This window comes from Rhincodon typus, chromosome 2 (genome assembly GCF_021869965.1).
Source record: "Rhincodon typus isolate 14 chromosome 2, sRhiTyp1.1, whole genome shotgun sequence".
NCBI lineage: Eukaryota > Metazoa > Chordata > Chondrichthyes > Orectolobiformes > Rhincodontidae > Rhincodon > Rhincodon typus.
This window is the reverse complement of record NC_063333.1, coordinates 10382918-10402791: the sequence shown is the minus strand read 5'-3', so window position 1 is coordinate 10402791 and position 19874 is coordinate 10382918. Positions and strand designations below refer to the sequence as shown.

At 42.2% G+C, this 19874-nt stretch overlaps 2 protein-coding genes across 2 annotated transcripts in view; both read left to right on the top strand.

Annotated features, from left to right (window-relative positions):
- Positions 1–19874, top strand: part of LOC109921859 (sodium channel protein type 4 subunit alpha-like) — a 1322739-nt gene that overhangs the window by 818859 nt on the left and 484006 nt on the right. The window contains 1 exon segment of the mRNA XM_048618339.1: positions 18860–18875. Coding sequence (XP_048474296.1) covers positions 18860–18875 — 16 coding nt within the window.
- iba57 (iron-sulfur cluster assembly factor IBA57) lies at positions 1020–9795 on the top strand. The gene is made up of 3 exons (XM_020527893.2): positions 1020–1442; positions 4627–4973; positions 6544–9795. Exons 1-3 carry the CDS (start codon positions 1141–1143, stop codon positions 6936–6938), a joined length of 1044 nt encoding a protein of 347 aa, XP_020383482.1. The 5' UTR covers positions 1020–1140; the 3' UTR covers positions 6939–9795.

Sequence of the window (19874 nt, the reverse complement as noted above, 5' to 3'; positions counted from 1 at the left end):
CCATTTCAACTCCCCCTCCCACTCCTTGGACGACATGTCCATCCTGGGCCCCCTTCAGTGCCACAACGATGCCACCAAAGGTTGCAGGAACAGCACCTCATATTTCGCTTGGGAACCCTGCAGCCCAATGGTATCAATGTGGACTTCACACGCTTCAAAATCTCCCCTCCCCCAACCGCATCCCAAAACCAGCCCAGCTTGTCCCCGCCTCCCTAACCTGTCCTTCCTCCCAACTATCCCCTCCTCCCACCTCAAGCCCCACCCCCATCTCCTACTTACTAGCCTCATCCCGCCCCCTTGACCTGTCCGTCCTCCCTGGACTGACCTATCCCCTCCCTAACTCCCCACCTACACTCACCTTACTGGCTCCATCCCCGCCTCTTTGACTATCTCCTCTCCACCTATCTTCTCCTCTATCCATCTTCCATCCGCCTCCCCCTCTCTCTATTTATTTCAGAACCCCCTTCCCCTCCCCCATTTCAGAAGAAGGGTCTAGGCCCGAAACATCAGCCTTCCTGCTCTTCTGATGCTGCTTGGCCTGCTGTGTTCATCCAGCTCTACACCTTGTTATCTGTGGATATGGGTTATGTTTTCTAGAGGGAGTTAGATACAGTTCTTAGGACCAAAGTGATTAAAGTGAGAAAGTGAGAACAGAGTTGGTTGATCTGCGAATGACCCACTCCTGCTCCTATTTCCTTTGTTTCTAAGGCCCTGACGGTCACAGACACTCACGCAACCACCCCTGCAGAGGGCGATATCCTGGGGCAGTCACAGACACAGCCTCCTTTGCCGGAGAGATCACGGACACTCACTCAGCATCCCCAGCAGATGGCGATGTCCGGACAGGGGATGGGGAGGTCACAGACACTCATTCACCATCCTCAGCAGAGGCGGGCGATATCCTGGGAGGTCAATTACACTCACTTAGTAACCTCAGCAGAGGGCGATGTCCGGGGAGGTCACATACGCTCACTCAGTATCCGCAGCAGAGGGCGATGTCTTGGGAGGTCATAGACGCACTAAGGCTCCCCTGCAGAGGGCGATGTCTAAGGAGTTAGGGCGCCGCACTGCTGTTTAGTAAGATGCTGGCGGGGAACTCGGGTCTGAACTGTAACTCTAGTGAGCATTGAGGTGGATGGTATGTTGCTGCTTCGCTGTTGCCGATCGTTGGGGTTTTTACTGCATCTACGGGCGGTCGATCGAGGGCCCCCCTCAGCGGGGAGATGTTTCCGGAGTGTCAGCACCGAGGCTGGAGGCCGGTACCGCTGCTATGGCCTGAGTCACCGGCAGCTGCTGCGGCTTCAGGGCCGGGATACCGGCGCCTTCCTTCAGGGTTTAATCACCAACGACGTCGAGGATGTGATGAGCGGGCGTCAGGAGGCAATTTACTGTCATCTGCTTAATTTGCAAGGGAGAACATTATTCGATGTGATTCTCTACAGGTAAGTCAGATAAGCCAGCATCTGAAATGCTCAACGATTCTTCTCTCCATCAGCACTGCATCCCTGTTGAGTGGTTCCAGCACTTTGTTTTATTTTAGATTTCCAGCATATGCAGTATCTTCCTTCACTGGGCTAGCATGTATTGCTCATCCCGAGTGGTAGTGAGCTGCCTTCTTGAACCGCTGCATCCATGTATTAGAGGTTGACCCACAGTGTCATTAGGGAAGGAATTCCAGGATTTTGACCCAGTGACAGTGAAGGAACTGCAACATATCTCCAAATCAGGATGGTCAATGGCTTGGGGCGGATCTTATAGGTGATGTTATTACTGCTGCTCCTGTCCTTCCAGATGATAATGGTCGTGAGTTTGGAAGGTGTTGTCTTTGGAGCTTTGGTGAATGTCTGCAACTTGTAAGTGGTATACGTTGCTGCTACTGAGCGTTGGTGGCGGAGGGACTGGATGCTTGTGGACGTGGGGCCAATCAAGCAGGCTGTTTTGTCCTTGGTATCACATTTTTCTGAATTCATACATAACTTAGTGCTATTTTAAATCAATCTGTCCATGAAAGATCAATTGAAAACATAATATAATAAAAACATCTGTACACTGCTTACTTCCAGTTCACGTCCTCTGTTTAAAAACCTCTGTTGCAAGATACCACTGACCATGCTTTTACTGACCATGCTTTGCAATGGCAACTGAAATGGTATGGGAAATTCAGTCTTATGTAAGAGTTTATTAAAAAAGGCCCTGCTTGTAATTTGACAAATAATTAGGCAGTTCAAGATGTAGTAGTCCTGTGTTCCCCACCAATTTGAAAGGCTCATCTCAGGTTCAGTCATTCCTTCAGTCAGTTGTCCAGAGTGGTTTCCTGTTTATCTTAAAAAGAAATTCTTTTCTGTACCTTTTTGGCTTTGTGATCCTCACTTTTACAGCAAAAATGTTCTGTTATCAGCAATGCTGTAAGTGGATTGGTGGGGGATTGGTGGTGATGTGTGTGTTATGGTACAGTTGTAGTATTCCTACTTCCGGGCCACAAAACCCAGGCTCAAGTTCCAACAGCTATGAAGATGTGTCATAACATGTCTGAACAGGATGATTAAAAATATATGTAAGAAATGGGGATAGCATTATAAAATTCTTGTAAAAATGTGTCACACAGTAATTAAAATCCAGAGAAAATGGTGGTTTCTCCATGACATCTGCATTTACCAGACACCTAGCTAGCAAATAACCTTTCAAGAGATGTTGTCAACTATTTGGTTGCCTGTCTGAGTGTCTTATCACCGTGTTGTATGCTTTTGAGATGATTTAGGAATATTAGCTGCAATTTTTGATCAAGACTATAAGATGCAACATTGTGTACATGAATCTTTTGATTCCTTCTGATAAATTAGTGGTTATACTTCAGGGCAAATTAAGAAAATTTTTTATATTTCAGTGGCAGCAGGATCAGTAACTAGAGGATTACAGATTAATGGTAGCTTCCAATCGAATCAGAACCAACATAAAGCAGTTTGATAAATTATGATCTGGAATATGGTGTCAAAAAGGGTCATGGAAGTAGAGGCAGGACTAAGATTCAAAAGAAAATTTGCTGGTAGCAAATTGAAGGGGAAACTAATTACAGGGTTACGGCGCAAGAGAAGGTTTTACTTGGATAGCTGTACCCAAGAGCAGTCACTAACTCGATAGGCCAAATGACTTCCATATCAGCTGTATCATTACAACCTATTAATGCAGTAGGTTAGTACAACAGGCCATGAGTAGACTTTTGCGACAGACAGGAATGGCCATTGCCTTGGTTTATTCAGCAAGGAATTTTGTGACGTAACTTACTAATATAATTATAAGGTTATTTGTTAAAATTAGGTCATACAAACATATGAAATAGGAGCAGCAGTAGACCATTTTGCTGCTCAAGCCTGCTTTGCTATTCAGTGTTGATCTGTTTGTTTTGAATTCTACAGTCCCATCTACCCTGAACCCATAATTTCCCTTGTCTAACCGGAATCTATTGATCTCCACCTTTATAATATTTAATGACCACCCCCACCTCCTTCTGAGGCAGAGATTTCACACAGCCCTCTGACAGAAATAATCTCTCTTCACCTCCTTCCTAAAAGGAATTTTAAAATGGTTCTCCCTTGTTCTGGACTGACCCACAAGAGAAAACATCCTTCCTATGTCCACATTGTTGAGAGCATTCAGGATCTTGTACACGTCAATGAAATTATCCTTCACTCTTCTATTTTTTTAAAACCTATTTTTCTAATCAACCTGTTCAGAGGTATTACACACCTCTGGAGCAGGTGGGACTTGAACTTGGGCCTCTCAGTCCAGGTGTAAGGATGTTAGCGTTGCACCACAAGAGTATCCTTCACACTTCTAAACTCCAGGGGAAACAAGGCCAATTTGTCTAATCTATCCTCAACAAAATTCATTCATTTCACCTATCAATCTAATAAATCTTACCTGAATCATCTTCAATACATTTACACCATTCCTTAAAGGACATCACATCTGCACACAGCATTCAGGATATGGTCTCACCAATGCCCTATTTAATTAAACATAACCTTATTTTTATATTCAATTATTCTCATAATAAAGGATAGCATTCCATTAACCACCTTGATTATGTCGTTGCAGCTGTAAACTAACTTTTTGTAATTCGTGCACTTGAAAACCTAGATCCCTCTTCACCTTAGAATTCCACACTCATTATCCTCCATTTAAATAATACTCTGCTTTTTTGTTCTTTCTGCCAAAGCAAAAAAAAACTTGATTGTACTTTTTAAAATGCTCCATCTGTATCAAAATATATGCATAAATTAAAGTTATGATGCCTACTGGCACGTGGACCCTTGCCAATTAGCCTGCAATGTTGTCAGAAAATTATGTTATATAGTACTGTAATTCATCCTGTGCTGTCATTTCTGTTCCCCTCCGACCCCATTCATCTCACCCTATTGTCCTATTTAAAATCATATTGTTTTGCCTTTCTATTTGAGGATTAAAATCTTATTTTAAATCCACTTTAAAATATCTTTAAATGAGTTTTGAAATTTGGTATACAAATAGTTGTGTTGATAAAATGGATTATTTTAGTACATGAGTTGTTGGTAAAATTGGTGCGTTAGTTCTTTCATGGTGGCTATTGTTATCTCTTTTAAATGCCAGGTTACACAAAAGCGAAAATGAAGAGCCAGCCATTCTCCTGGAATGCGATGCCACATTACTTGATGCTGTTCAGAAGCATTTAAAAGTTTATAAAATTCGAAGGAAAGTGAAGATATCCCCTTGTCCGGAGCTTTCCCTATGGACAGTGCTCTCATTTGCACCATCAACCGAAGCTGGCAGCGCTTTAGTAGTAAATGCAAAGAAAGTGGTGGTGTGCACCCATGATCCTAGAACTGATGCCATGGGATGGCGATTAGTGTTGAACAAAATGGACAACCCTTTGGCTATTGTCCCAGGCAGTCATCTAGGAGATATCCAGGACTACCATAGATATCGGTATCAAGTAGGTAAGGAGTATTTACAGCTTGCAAACTGAAACTGGCCTAAAACTCCATAATGTCTGATATCTCAGAGGGGTTGCCATGTAAAATATTTGAAGTCTGTTACTATTATCTTCACCACAGTGAGGAACGCAATTGAAGCAATGTGCTCCTTGATACAATTCAACTTCTGTTATATATTGGCAAATAAGCAAATTAACATTTTTCTAAGCATTTTTCAGAAAATGATCTTTGTAAGCAGGAACTATTCCTGCAGAATGAGCTGATTTTTGGTTGAGAGCAATGTAACACATCAGATGATTGCCTACACCTTTCACTCTGGGTTGGTTGTTCAAAGCCCCAAACTATCCAAAGTTTCACTGGTAGAGAAAATTTAATTTTGTCTGTTATTGTATACATTGTGTTGCAGCCCATCTCCCTCTAAGATCCAGTGACATTCTTCCTGATTCAGAGACTAACTAGCATTGTAGGAGTAGGCCATTCTGCCCATTAAACCTATGATGTAGAATCATACATCTTCTACTTCAACACTATTGTCCTTGATGTGATCAATGTCTAAAAATCTGTTGATTTTTTGACTTGAATGTGCTTAATGACTGAGCTTTCCCAATTCTTTGCTCTGGGGCAAAGGATTCCAAAGATTTGCCACCCTCTGAAGAAATTCCTCATCTCAGTCCAAAATGGTCTAACCTTTTTTTTTCTGAGACTCTGTCCCCCTGGTTCTAGAATCCCAGTCATGGGCAACATCCTTTCTTTGACTCATCACATGTACACCGTAGTTTCTTTATATTTCTGGGCCTTGCTGTATTTCTGCTGTGGTACTGAATCATGATGATCATGAAGGGCTTCCCTGGCCCACTTGTGAGATCCAGAACTAATTTTGGTGGATCTACAGCAAAAAGGATATTTGCCTCTAGGAGAGTGGGCTCTGCCATACACTTGTCTCTCACTCAATGCCTTAGGGAGGAGCTAACGTCTCAGTCCTTGATTAACCAGTTATTGATGAGTCAATCTGATACATGACATTGGGAAGCTGCAGCAGCACTGTTGTTGAAGGCAAAAATATCCTTTTAAACTTACTGAGGTAATTGTGACAATTGGGTGGGTTGTGTTCACTGTTCAAATGGCAATGTATTCAACTTATGGTGAGTTAGGTTGTTCACCTTCCGTTGTGTAAAGCTTCTTGTACCTCTGTCCTACAAGCAAGATCTCGGGCATTTGCTGATCTATTGTCTAATGTCTCCTTTGTAAAGCGGGTTCAGCGTTGCTCCAACAATATCAGCAGGCGTGTCATGTTTGGGCCTAGTCCCATTTTCATGCATATTCAATCAACAGGTCTGTGAAGGAGTGAATTTTATTTGCCTTTGAAAGTTTCAAGTGCCTTCAAGGAGCTAGACACAACCCTCTAAAGGGGTCCATAGGATGTGTTATTTTTAAATTTTACTTCATTGAGAACATTGGGCAACAGGGTGCTAAACTCTGAAAATTATTAAATGATTAGTTATTTGAAATGTATATGAAAATTGAGTTTAATTATATATATCAAGGATAGACGGTCATCTTTTCTTTATTTAAGGAATTGCTGAAGGGGTGAAGGACCTTCCAACTGGAGAAGCAATACCTCTGGAATCCAATCTAGTTTACATGAATGGAATCAGTTTCACGAAAGGCTGTTATATTGGACAAGAGTTAACAGCTCGGACTCACTACACAGGTGTGATTAGGAAAAGATTGATGCCAATACAACTGGACAACCCCTTACAGCCTGGCAGTCTTCCTGAAAAGGCCCAGATTGTGACTGAATCTGGAAAATCAGCTGGAAGGCTCAGGAGTTACACTGGTGATGTTGGCTTAGCCTTGGTTCGACTGGCCTTTGCGAATGAACCACTTCACCTGTGCACAAAGGGTGATGCTCAGGTCCCATTGAAGTCATCAGTTCCAGATTGGTGGCCAACTGATGAAAATAAATGAAAGAAAATATTTTTAGTATTGAAAACCACACTTTGTGGGAAAATATTTTCCTAAATAAACAATTGGATTTGTGAAAGCTTTTTTGAGTTTTCATTAACCCACTATTACAGTTTCACCTTCTGACTGTTCTTTGGGAAGACTTTTCATCCAAATCACCTGGCAATTTGCTGGGATGAATGTCTAAAAGAAACATGACTTAGTTGTCTGTAGGAATCTAATTTGGTCCCTCCTAAGTACTAGTTTTAATCTTGAGGAAACCATTTGACCAATCAGAATTTGAGCAATTTAAGTGTTAACCCATGGAAATATATTAAGATGTGAAGAATGGAATAACTGCACATAATATTACATGGATAGTTAATATTGCTAGTTTTCACTTGTTGTTTATGTAATATCATTATCTTTGTTCCATTATTTTGTTCTCTGACTACCTAACTTGGAGATCAAGGGCTTAATTTTAAGCCCCAGTTGGGAACAGAGGCAGATGGTTGCTAAAGTTAGCAGTGCTAGCCTGTGTGCTAGTTCTCTGGTTCCATCCTGCTTTGTAGGGGAAGGGAATGGTATGGCTATATTAACTAATGGCCACTAAGTCCCAGTCACTGTTCTTCAACTGGCGTGTCCAGTCAGCCTGTCAGTTCCCAGTGGTGGTAGGAACCAGTTTAGCTGTGTGGAGTCACCCTTCTGTATGCAGATCAGGAGTCTGTCCTCCGAGTACGCTTAATGTCCTCTTCCTGGTCGCAGCAGTAGTCACAGGCTGTCCTGTAGAAGATTTTTCCTTTTCAAGGTGGTGGCCTGGCTGCATGGTTGGCTTTCTTAATTAAAAATGTTAAGAGAGTACGCCTCCGTCTTGATGTTCCTCCTCCTCCACCAGCACCACCACCACGACAACCCCCACCCCCCACCCACTCACTTCCCTGTATCGGCACTTGTCAATCTGGAATGCCTCTGATCCTCTGGCCTTGACCCAATCCACAGGGGAGCGGGAGTAGACCATTTAACCTCTTGTGCCTGCTCTGCCATTTTAGATTATGGCTGATCATCTACCTCAATGCCTTTTCCTGTGCTTTCTCCAAATACCTTTAATGTCCAGAAATTTATTCATCTCTTTTTTATGAACAGATTTAATTGACTACCCCATAACACTCTGGGGCATAGAATTCCAAAGGTTCATTACCTCTTGAGTGAAGACATTTCTGGCTTAAATGTGTCAGTGCTAATTCTGAGACTCTGTCTCCTGGTTTGTAACCCCACCCCAAGCCATAAGAAAACATTTCTCTTGGATACACCCTGAATCATTCATCAAGAACAATCTCCTCCTATTGTAAACTGGAGAATAGAGGCAAGTCAAGTTTCTGCAATCTCCCCACACAGACAGACCCTCTTTAGGAATTAGTCTGCTGGACCTCCACTGCACACTCTCTTTGGTGAGTATATCCTTCCTTGTGTAAAGGAACCAAAACTGCAAACAACACTCGGCTCTGGTTCAACCGGCATTCTATGCAATTGCAGCAAGAATCTTTACTCCTCTATTCTAATTCTCTGCCAGCGAAGGCCAACATACGATTTCCTTTCCTAATTGCTTGCTGCACTAGTATATCAGCTTTGGGTGATTTGAACAATTTTTTGTACGTATAAATTTGTTTATAATTTATCATTAATCTCTCTAACTGGGATGATGTGGGAACCAAAAGAATTACAAATGCTGTCATGTTGGTCTTGTGAGATTGTCTGAGCATGTTGATGAAATAGAATGAAGGAACAGAAATTGCCTTCCTAATTCTGCTGTACCTGGAATTTCTTAGTGATAGTAACTGGATGCCAAAAATACTAATTGATTTGAGCATAAGATCTTTTGAAAATTTAATGTACAATGTTGCTGACTGAGGCATGCACTAATGGTGTGATTGGACACATTTTCCCTATCTGCTTACGGAAAGCAACAGATTCCAGACCTGATTAGTTTCCTGAGTTGCAATATCAATTTTTTCCCTTGTTTCCTCTCTGTTCCTCTGCCGCACCCCACGTGGCAGGAAAACATTGATAGTAGCAATCATATGCTACAATGCCAGGGTGGTAGCATTACTGTTTTGCACTTAAAAAGGCTAGCTGGAGGGGAAACAGCTGAGTTCTGTCCAGTCATGTCAAAAGGCCATTGACCTGAAATGTTAACTCTGTTTCTCTCTGTTGCTGTCAGACCTGCTGAATATTTTTGGCATTTTCAGTTTTTTTGTTACCTCTTCCAACCTGGTGACTTATTCACAAAGGTCATGTTGGTCAATTTGATACTTGGATGTCATTTATGTGCTCTTAACTTTCTGATACCTCAGAAACATTTGTTCCATGAATGTGAGAGTATTGTACATTTGATTCTGGAATATCACATGGTAGCTGTCAGAATAATGATGGCCCAGACTTGACATTTTGTGAAGCAGATGATTATATAAACCACCGCCACCGCCCCCCCCCCCTCCATCCCTGTGTCTTTCCTTATGTAACATGCAAGTGAATGTTTGATACATCTATGCAGTACATATTGATGATCCATAAATATATGGGCTGAATGGACTTCTCTATGCTGCACTGTGCTTGCTTTGATCCCATATTCTTTAAGGTAACTTCAGATGAGGAAAGGACATATAAGTTACCACCACAGCCACCTTCAAGGCAATTGGCCTTTTTTAGAATACAACCGGGCTGTTTCAGTTTTAACATCCGTGAATGTTAAAGATAGGCATCATCAATTTCCCAGATCTAACATTTACACTACGGATATTGACTGAAGTATAATATTAGAACTGATAAAATGTTGCACGTTTCATTGTCAAGGAAAATCTGAATTAAATGTTTCATAAAAACATTTCATGCCTCATTGTTGTCTTTTGCAGTTACGAGTTACTTCTAATAAAGATGTTCACTAGTTTATGCATGGTAAGGTATATAAGCATCTATTTCGGGTTTATTTGGTACTAGTATTACAGTACTTTCAAGTCAACTGGTCATGGATAACAGCACAAGGACAGATTTGAAAACATAATCTAGACTGACGCTTCAACTCAATACTGACTAGTCAGTCAGCTTAGACTTTTAAACCAATACTTGCTTACATAGATGTATTTGCAGAATAGGAAGAGGTCCTGATCAACATACTTCACTCAACCAAGCAGAATACACTTTAATAATTATGGGACCTTGCTGTGCACAAACTAGATGTGAAAGATGTCATATAAATGCAAGCACTTCCTTTCTCAATTATTGTACATTCTGAACTACACTACTGCATGTGAACGTGAAAGGGGGCCGGCCTATTCTGGTGGACCCATGAAGTAAACAGTAAAATTGGCACAAATGTGCAATAAAGAGTCAGCTTTACATTGTTTAAATTATTTAATTGAAATTGTTTTATCAGGGAGCAGCTGAATGGAGACAGTACAATAGTGGACAGATGATTTATTTGGTTGTTCGGATTCTGTTGTACAACAAACTTTTGACTTTGATTTAGTGAAAAAGGAGAAACTCTTTGAATGAAGTTTCTAGATCATCGTGCCCCTGTACTTTACACCTATTAAATATGTTACCACATAACACTGAATGAGTAGACGGTTGTGTAAATTGTAAACTGCATCCTGTGATAGCCACAGGTGAGGTGCTGAAAGACTAGATTTTAGCTAATGTGGTGCCACTATTTAAGAAAAGTGGTAAGGAAAAGCCAGATAACTATAGACTGGTGAGCCTGACATCAGTGGTGGGCAAGTTGTTGGAGGCAAGGATTGATTAGGGATAGTCAACATGGCCTTGTGCATGGGAAATCATGACTCACTAACTTGAGGTCTTTGAAGAAGTAATAAAGAGGATTGGTGAGGGCACAGTGGTGGACGTGGACTTCAGTACGGTGTTCGACAAAGTTCCTCTTGATAGACTGGTTAGCAAAGTTAGATCACATAGAAAACAGGGAGAACTAGCCATTTGGATGCAGAACTGGCTTGAAGGTAGAAGACAGAGGGTAGTGGTGGAGGGTTGCTTTTCAGACTGCAGGCCTATGACCAGCAGTGTGCGTCAAGGATTGGTGCTGGGTCCACTGCTTTTCCTCATTTATATAAATGATTTGGATGTGAACATAGGAGGTATAGAGTCATAGAGCTGTACAGCATGGAAACAGACCCTTCGGTCCAACTCGTCCATGCTGACCAGATATTCTAAATTAATCTAGTCCCATTTACCAGGATTTGGCCCATATCCCTTTCAACCATTCCTATTCATATATCCATCTAGATAGGGTGAATAGCTAAGGTCTTTTCTCCAAGGTAGGGGAGTCCAAAACTAGATGGCATAGGTTTAAGGTGAGAGGGGAAAGATTTAAAAGGGACCTGAGGGGCAACTTTTTCACGCAGAGGGTGGTGCGTGTATGGAATGACCTGCCAGAGGAAGTGGTGGAGGCTGGTACAATTACCACATTTAAAAGGCATCTGGATGGGTATATGAATAGGAAGGGTTTAGAGGGATACGGGCAAAATGTTGGCAAATGGGACTAGATTAATTTAGGATATCTGGTTGGCATTGTCTAGTTGGACTGAACAGTCTGTTTTTATGCTGCACATCTCAATGACTCTATTGTCCAAGCATTGTGAATTATTTTGTTGTCTACTATGGAGTTTTTGCAGGCCACTTATGAAATTTAGGTCAGTGCTGTCAGTTAATTTGCAGCCATCTCAAACTGAAAACAAATCTGGATGGTTTGTTTTAGGAATTATTTGCAAATCAAAGTAGCAGGGTGTTTAGCCCACTCCAAAATGCACGAAATTCAAATACGGGAAGATGTAAACAGAAACAAAATGTCTTTGGGACATAAATTTTTGAGATTCACCGTGCAATTTAGCCCAGAGGGAGATGCCTGGATATTTCTGATTTAAGCAAAATAATAAATTGGTATTTGTTTATACAGTTCTCATTTAAATGGAAGTTAGAACTCAAAGAAGTTGTTTGCCTCAACTAGTCCAGTATTTATTTCCCTATCTGAAGAATGGTCACTGAACTCAAAGTTAACTCTGCTTTCTCTTCACAGATGCTGCCAGACCTACTGAGTTTCTCCAGTAATTTGTTATTTATTTCCCATCATTAGTTGCCCTTGCAAAAGTGGTGGAGAGCTGTCATCATGAAATGCTGCAGTCCATTTGGTTTAGTTGATTTCCCCTCCCCAGTCACTGCGCTGTCAGGGAGGGATTTTGACCCTGCAATGCTGAAGAATGGCATTGTAATTTTAAGTCAGGGTAGTCTGTGGTTTGGAGGACAGCTTGCCGGTTGTCAAGCTTCTTGAGTGTTGTTGGAGGTGCACTCATCCACGCAAGTGAGGAGGGTTCCATAACATTCCTGACTTGGTTCTTATAGATGGAGAGGCTTTGGGGAGTTAATTGGTGCAAGATTCCTAGTCTCTAACCTACTCTGTAGCCACAATATTTATATTGCAAGCCCAGTTCAGTTTCTAGTCAATAGTAACTCTCAGGATGTTAATAGTGCGGGATTCATTGATGGTAATGCCATTTGAATGTCAAGGGATGATGGTTAAATTCACTCTTGATTGAGATGGTCATTGCCTGACACTGGGTGTGTGTCAGCCTGAACCTGGATATTGTCCAGATCTTGCTGTATTTGAACATGGTCAGCTTCAGTGTGAGGAATTCCAAATTGTGCAATCATGAGCAAACAACTTAATTTCTGAACTTACAATGGAGGGAAGGTCATTGATGAAGTAACAAAATGGTTGGGTGTAAAGCATTCCTGTAAGAACGATGTCATGGAGTTGAGATGACTGAACTACAACATCTTCATTTGTGCTAGGTATGTCACCAGTCAGCTGAGAATTTTCCCCCGATTCCCATTAACTCTAGTTTTGCTCAGGCTCTTCGATGTGACTCAGTCAAATGTGGCAGTGATGTCAAGGACAGTCTCTCTCAACTCATTAGTGGACTTCACCTCTCTTGTCCATGGTTGAACCAAGGCTGTAATGAGATTAGGAGTGAACGGCCCTGGCAGAATCCAAAATGAGTGTCAGTGAGTGGGTTATTGCTGAGCAAGTGCTGCTTATATCACTGATGACAACTTCCATCACTTTACCGATGATTGAGAGTAGACTAATGGACTGGTAACTGATTAGATTGGATCTGACCTGCTTGGTGTACAAGGCTTAGCTGTGCAGTTTTCCACATGGTGAGGTGGATGCTGGTTTTGTGGCTGTACTGGAACAGTTTGGCTAGGAGTGTGGCAAGTTCTGAGGCACAAGTCTTCAATATTATTACAGGAATGTTGTGAGAACCCGTTCCCCTTGCAGTATTTAACACCTCCAATGGTATCTTGATGTTAAGTGGAGTGGATCGATTTGGCTGAAGACTAGCATCTGTGAAGCTGGGGATATCTGGAGGAAGCCATGATAGATCATCTGCTTGACAGCTAGAATTGTACAGTGCAGAAGAGGCCCTTCAATCCATCAAATCTGGACAACCAAAATTCACTACTGCCTATGCTTGTCTCACTTTTCTGCACTAGATCCACAGCCTTGAATGTTTTGATGCTTCATATTCATCCAGGTACTTTTTAAAGTTACCATTCCCACTTACTCTCCCGGGCAGTGCATTCCAGATCCCTGCCACTCTCTGGGTGAAAAATATCTTCCTCTACTCCCCTCTAAACTTCCTGCCTTTCACTTTACAAGTTTGTACCCTTGTTCATGACCTTTTGATTAAGGGGGGGGAACAGCTGCTTTATGTCCACCCTGTCCACATCCCTCATAATCTTGTACACCTCAATCAGTTCATCTCTCAACCTTCTCTGCCCTGTAGAAAACAACCCAAGCTCATCCAACCTGTCTTTATAGCTGAAATGCACCATCTCTGGCAATATCCAGGTGAGTTTTCTCTTAGGCCCCTCCAGTGCAATAATTCTGGTTGAAGACTGTTGCAAATGCTTCAACCTTTTCTTTTGCACTGATGTGCTGAGCTCCCCTATCATTGAGGATGGGGTTACAAGTGGAGCCGCCTCCTTGATTGAGTTGCTGAATTGTACACAAGAATTCACAGCTCAATGCAGCAGGAATGCAGAGCTTAGATCTGGCTATGGAATTGTTTAGCTCTTTCTATTGCTTTATGCTTATGCTGTTTGACCTGGAAGTAGTCCTGTTTTGTAGCTTCACTTGGTTGACATCTCATTTCTTGGGTATGCCTGGTACTACTCTTGGCATGTGCTCCTGTACTTTTCATTGAAATAGGACTGATCCTTGGGCTTACTGGTTGCAGTAGAATCGGTGATATGCCAGGTCATGACGCTGCAAATTGTGTCTGAATACAATTCTGCTGCTGTTGTTAGCCCTCAGCACCTCATGGTTGACAATGTTGAGTTGATAGGTCTGTATCAAGTCTATTTTGTTTAGCACAACAATTATGCCATAAAACAGAACATATGGTGTTCTTGATGTGACTGTCTCTGCAGAGACTGAATAGTGGTCACTCTTACCAATACTATCATGGACAGGTGCACCTGCGGCATGCAGATTAGTGAAGACAAGGTTCAGTGTGCTTTTCCCTCTTTGTTCCCATACCACCTGCTGCAAACTCAGTCTAGCATCTGTTCTAGTTAATAGGGTTGGGAGTGGTGGGTGTGTAACTAAGGCTTGCAAAGCAAAATGATATATTGGCACTGCGGACAAACTATTTTGACCATATCCAGAGGGAGAGTATACAAACGCCAAGGGGAAAAAAAACGTAGTAAATAGGGAACAAAAGATAAAATTAATGGCTCTTAGATGTGTGTAGTATTCTGAACAAAATAAATGAATTCATGTCACAAATAGAGGTTAATCAGTATGATATTATGAGTCATTACAGAGATACGGTTACAAGGAAATCAAAACTTTGAACTAAATATTCATGGGAATGTGATCTTTTGAAAGGACAGATAGGAAAGGAAGGCTAGTGGAGTAGGTTTGTGAGTTCAAAATGGAATAAGTACATTATCAACAAATGATCTTGGATCGAATGATATGGAATCTATCATGGTAGAGGTAAGAAAAAACCAGGGAAAGAAAACATTGGTGGGAATAGTCTATAACCCTCCTAACTATAGCTGTTCTGTAGGACAGTCAATAAACAGGAGATAATGAGGACGTGCAAAGAAGGTAGTACTTTCTACATAAAGTTTTAAAGTAACCCATGGTTATTGGGAAAGTTAAATCGACAGAGCTAGCCAATGTATTCGGCATTGGACCAGTTCTAGGAAACTATCAGGCTATTTTGGATCTGGTAATGTATAATGAGGCAGGTTTAGTAAATCATTCTGGAGCAAAAGATATCATGCAAAGGGTGATGAGTGCCTGGAACGCGCTGCCAGAGGAAGTGGCGGAAGTAGACACAATGGCAGTATTCAAGAAGCACCTGGACGAATACATGAATAGGAAGGAAATAGAGGGATATGGATCCTGTAAGTGAAGACAGTTTTAGAATGGAAGGGCAAAATGTGTCGATCCTGGCTTGGAGGGCAAAAGGGCCTGTTCCTGTGCTGTATTGTTCTTTGTATGATGGATTCCAATAGGGTGATAAACAAACTGTGGTTAACCAAGGAAGTTAAGAATAGTAGCAAATTGAAGTGGGGGAAAATAAAGAATATGCCACAGATGAGTGATAAATTAGAAGATTGGGAAAGTTTAAAAGCTAACAAATATTGACCCAAAAAAGGGGAGAAAATAAACTGAGGGCAAATAGCAAGTAACATAAAATGGACAGTAACAGCTTCTTTATGTATACAAAAAGGATGAGAGGGGCCAAAGTGAATTTAGACCCGTTATAGAATGAGGCTGGGGTAATAATAGGGATCCAGGAAATGGCAGAAGAATTGAAGAAATACTTTACTTCACTCTTCACAGTAGAGGATATTAATAGCATTCCAGAAATAATAAATCAATGAGCAAAAGTGGAGGAGCAAACAAACATTAGAAAAAAAGGACTAGGGAAACTAATGGGGCTAAAGGTGATAACTCTCCTGGGCATTATGGGTTGAATCCTAGGCAATTAAATAAAGTAAGTACAGAGATGGTGGTTGCACTGGTAGTAATCTTGCAAAAATAAATTAGATTTTGCAAAACTGCCAAAGAAACATCCTTATTAAAAAAGGAGGTAAAATAAGTAGTTATAGACCAGTTAGCCGAACATCTGTTATTGGGAAAGAATATAGCAGGAGAGCATTTAGAAATGCACAACATAGTTAAGCAGAGTCATTATAACCTTATGAAGGGGATATCAGTCTGATAAATTATAATTTTTTTGAGGAGGTAACAATCAGGGTGGACAAAGGGAGATCAGTAGATGTCATGTATTTAGATTTCCAAAGGCATTTGATAATGCAAACATACTTAAGAAGACAAGAGCCCAATGTTTTGGGTGTGGCATATTAGCATGGACAGAGGATTATCTAACTAACAGAAGACAGAATTGGGATTTGGGAACATTTACAGGCTGGCAACTAGTGGAGTGTCACAGGGATCAGTCCCATCATTCATATTTACAATATATATTCATTACTTGGATGACAGAAGTGAACGTATCATTGGCAATGACATGAAAGCAGTTGAAGCAAACACACTGCTGTGGGTCTGTGGTCACATGTAGATCGACTAGGTATGGCCAGCAGTTTGCCTTCCCTAAAGGATGTTAGTGAACAATTTTTAAAAAAAATTACAATCAACACTGGATTCATGGCCTTCACTAGACTTTTCATTCCAGATTTTTATTGAACTCAGCTTTCACCATCTGCCAAGTCCCCAGTACATTGGCTGGATTACTAGTTCAGCAATCATATCACTACCACCATCTATCCAAAATGGCCTTGCTATTGAATATCAAAAGGCAACGGTTAAACATGGATTGCTTCAGTATCCGAGGGGTTGCAAATGGTGCTGAGCATTGTGCATTCATTGGTAAATATCCCCACTTCTTACCTATGAGGTAGGGAATACGGCCAATATAACCATGCTGCTTTTGATGACATTCATAATAATTGTTGCACCATTATTATTCTGAGAACTTCAGTGCTCTTATGTTCTGCCCAACTGACTTACACCATCCTTCTTTGGAAACCTCAGCCCTCCTATAACAAGACAAATCATAAGACATGACAATTTCTTCCTCAAGGTCTCCACTGCTGAACAGCTTCTTATGTTTAAGAGACTATGATGAGTGGTTATTTACTCATGCTAATTTGAAAGGCTAAAATCAGTGAGTAGTAGAACAAATACATTGTATTAGTTTGCAGATAGAATAAAGCAGATGAAGAAAGTTGCTTAGCCACACCTCGAGGGCAATCAGGGATGAACAACAAACACTGCCCCTGTCAGGTTATCCTAAATCCCATAAAAAAAAGTAAAAAGAAATTTATTTCACATTGCCTTTCCAGTCGACTCTCCATTCCTACCAGATTGGGATAGGGCAAGACTTCCCAAAGCTTGGACAGTTGAGTCCTGCTGCTTTGAAGCAGCAATGGCTGCCATGAGACAGATTTGTAGCCCTCTGCCTCTGCTCTAACAAGACATCCTTCCTGCTTCCCCTCTCAGTTTTTGCTGAGGGGCTGCAACAACGTTGAAGTCCCAAATGGAGTTTGGGGTGGGGGTGGAGAAGCACTTGTATGGTGGAGGTTGCCAATCATCCAATGCCTTCATCAAAAACTGGGGTGGAGGGAACAGAATGAGAGGATTGGGAGTAAGGGAAGAGAAAAATGAAGTGACTAGAAAAATGGTCCCGACCCGAAACGTCAGCTTTCCTGCTCCTCCGATGCTTCCTGGCCTACTGTGTTATCTCAGACTGACGTCAGCAGTTCTTATTTCTCTGAAGAATGAAGGGATTGGGTCTTGGGGTTGGACGGAGCGAGGTCGACGGGTTCACCAATTGGGGAAAAGTAACGAACGCACCGCCAACAGAAGGCGCCTTCTTATTGGATTAATGGGGGTGGGGAGGAGGTCGAACATGACGCCATGACGCCACTCGCGCCGGAGCCGTTGACATGCGGTTTGTGGCTGCGGCGCGGGCTGAGAGCGGGAAGGCGCGTGGTGGGCGAGGCGGCGGTTGGTGGCAGTTGAGAGCGCGAGCGTTAGAGAGTGCCTTCAGAGCGGGGCCTCGATGGTGACTGGAGCGGTTTGTTGTCCTTCTTCTCCTCTCTGCATCAGGGAGTAACAAACCATTTAAGTCAGTGTTTGTTGGTGAGGGTGATCTCTCTGCTTTATTTTTAAAAAGCATGGGCGTACGCACAAAATAACGATATCGCTAATCGCCGGCGTTCTGTTGACACCATTACATGAGACGCATTGGAGCACTTTTTCAACTATCAGCGTCGGTTGATCGTTTCAAGGTAACGAAGATAGATTAATTACTTTTCGTGGACGGCATCTGGGAGGTACAGTACTTGGTAAGGGTTTTTTTTGTACTTTTCCGCGAGGCAATTTTCACAGGACCTGCACAATGAATGCAGCCCATGGTCATGTGAACAAAAAAAATTAGCAGGTATTCCTTTAATAAGCGCATAAAGGCGTGGTGATTCATGATGAGTAGTACTTTCCATCCTGGTAGGGGGAGAGAGGTTGAAGAGAAGCACGTTTGGGTTGTGTACAGTTTTGAAGCTGTGATTTGGAAACTGCTTAGAAATATTTTATGGTTCATTCAAAACTTTACAACCTGTAGGCTGCTCGTTGGATCTGGAAGTTGTGTCAGGCTGTCAACTGGGAAGCTCCAGATCCCATCAGGCACAGTATGCGAAGAATCGAGCTGCCTGGTGGTGAAATTTTTTGAGGATAATGCCTTTTTTTTAAGCAGTGAATGGTACCTAGGTACCCATATCGTCCTCCAGGTGCGATCTGACTAGGTTTTGGCGCAACATTTCTGTTCACGGAGCAGAAGAGCGACCGGAATTGTGTCTCACAAACCCCAACATTTTTGTTGCCTTGGAGGTTGCATATTGATTTTGTATGTTCCGCTTGGAAATTATAGTTGGGTGTTGCAGATGATCAAAAAGATTTAACCACCTCTCTTCATCTGGGGAATGTGTGACACCAGGTCACAAAATAAGACTACTGCCACTGTTCAAACCTATTCATATGTGCCCTAGGTTTCTCTGTTCCTCCTTCACACCTGTTAGAAGTTTTATTTTATTCTGTCTGTGGCCTTTGTCCTAAGGTGGGTCATCTCAAACTTCTCCATGTCGAGCTTCAGCTGCCACCTGTCTGTCCACTCCACTAACTTGAAAATTTTTGAAATTCTGTACTGTCCTCATAATTTACAGTTTTTTCCAAGTTTTGTGTTGTCTGCAAGGTTTGAAATTATCCCCTGTGCAACAAGATCTAGATCATGTAAATATATATCAGGAAAAGCATAGATACCAATACTAACTTTTGTGGAAGTCCTCCATCTTGAAAAATACCCATTTACTATTACTGAATCAGAGATAGTAGGAACTGCAGATGCTGGAGAATCCGAGACAGCAAGGTGCAGGTCTGGATGAACACAACAGGCCAAGCAGCATCATGGGAGCAGAAAGGCTGACGTGTCGGGCCGAGACCCTTCATCAGAAAAGGGGGAGGGGAAGGGGGTTCTGAAATAAATAGGGAGAGAGTGGGAGGCGGATAGAAGATGGATAGAGGAGAAGATAGGTGGAGAGGAAACAAACAGGTCGAAGAGGCGGGGATGGAGCCAGTAAAGGTGAGTGTAGGTGGGGAGTTAGGGAGGGGATAGGTCAGTCTAGGGAGGACGGACAGGTCAAGGGGGCGGGATGAGGTTAGTCGGTAGGAGATGGGGGTGTGGCTTGAGGTGGGAGGAGGGGATAGGTGGGAGGAAGAACAGGTTAGGGAGGCGGGGACGAGCTGGAGTGGTTTTGGGATGCGGTAGCGGGAGGGGAGATTTTGAAGCTTGTGAA

Excerpts from the sequence above, each read along its gene's own strand:
- iba57 (XM_020527893.2), top strand. The coding sequence starts at position 1,141 with ATGTTGCTGCTTCGCTGTTGCCGATCGTTGGGGTTTTTACTGCATCTA. Across the intron at positions 1,443-4,626 it reads TTCGATGTGATTCTCTACAG|GTTACACAAAAGCGAAAATG; the intron begins GTAAGTCAGATA and ends TTTAAATGCCAG. Across the intron at positions 4,974-6,543 it reads TAGATATCGGTATCAAGTAG|GAATTGCTGAAGGGGTGAAG; the intron begins GTAAGGAGTATT and ends TCTTTATTTAAG.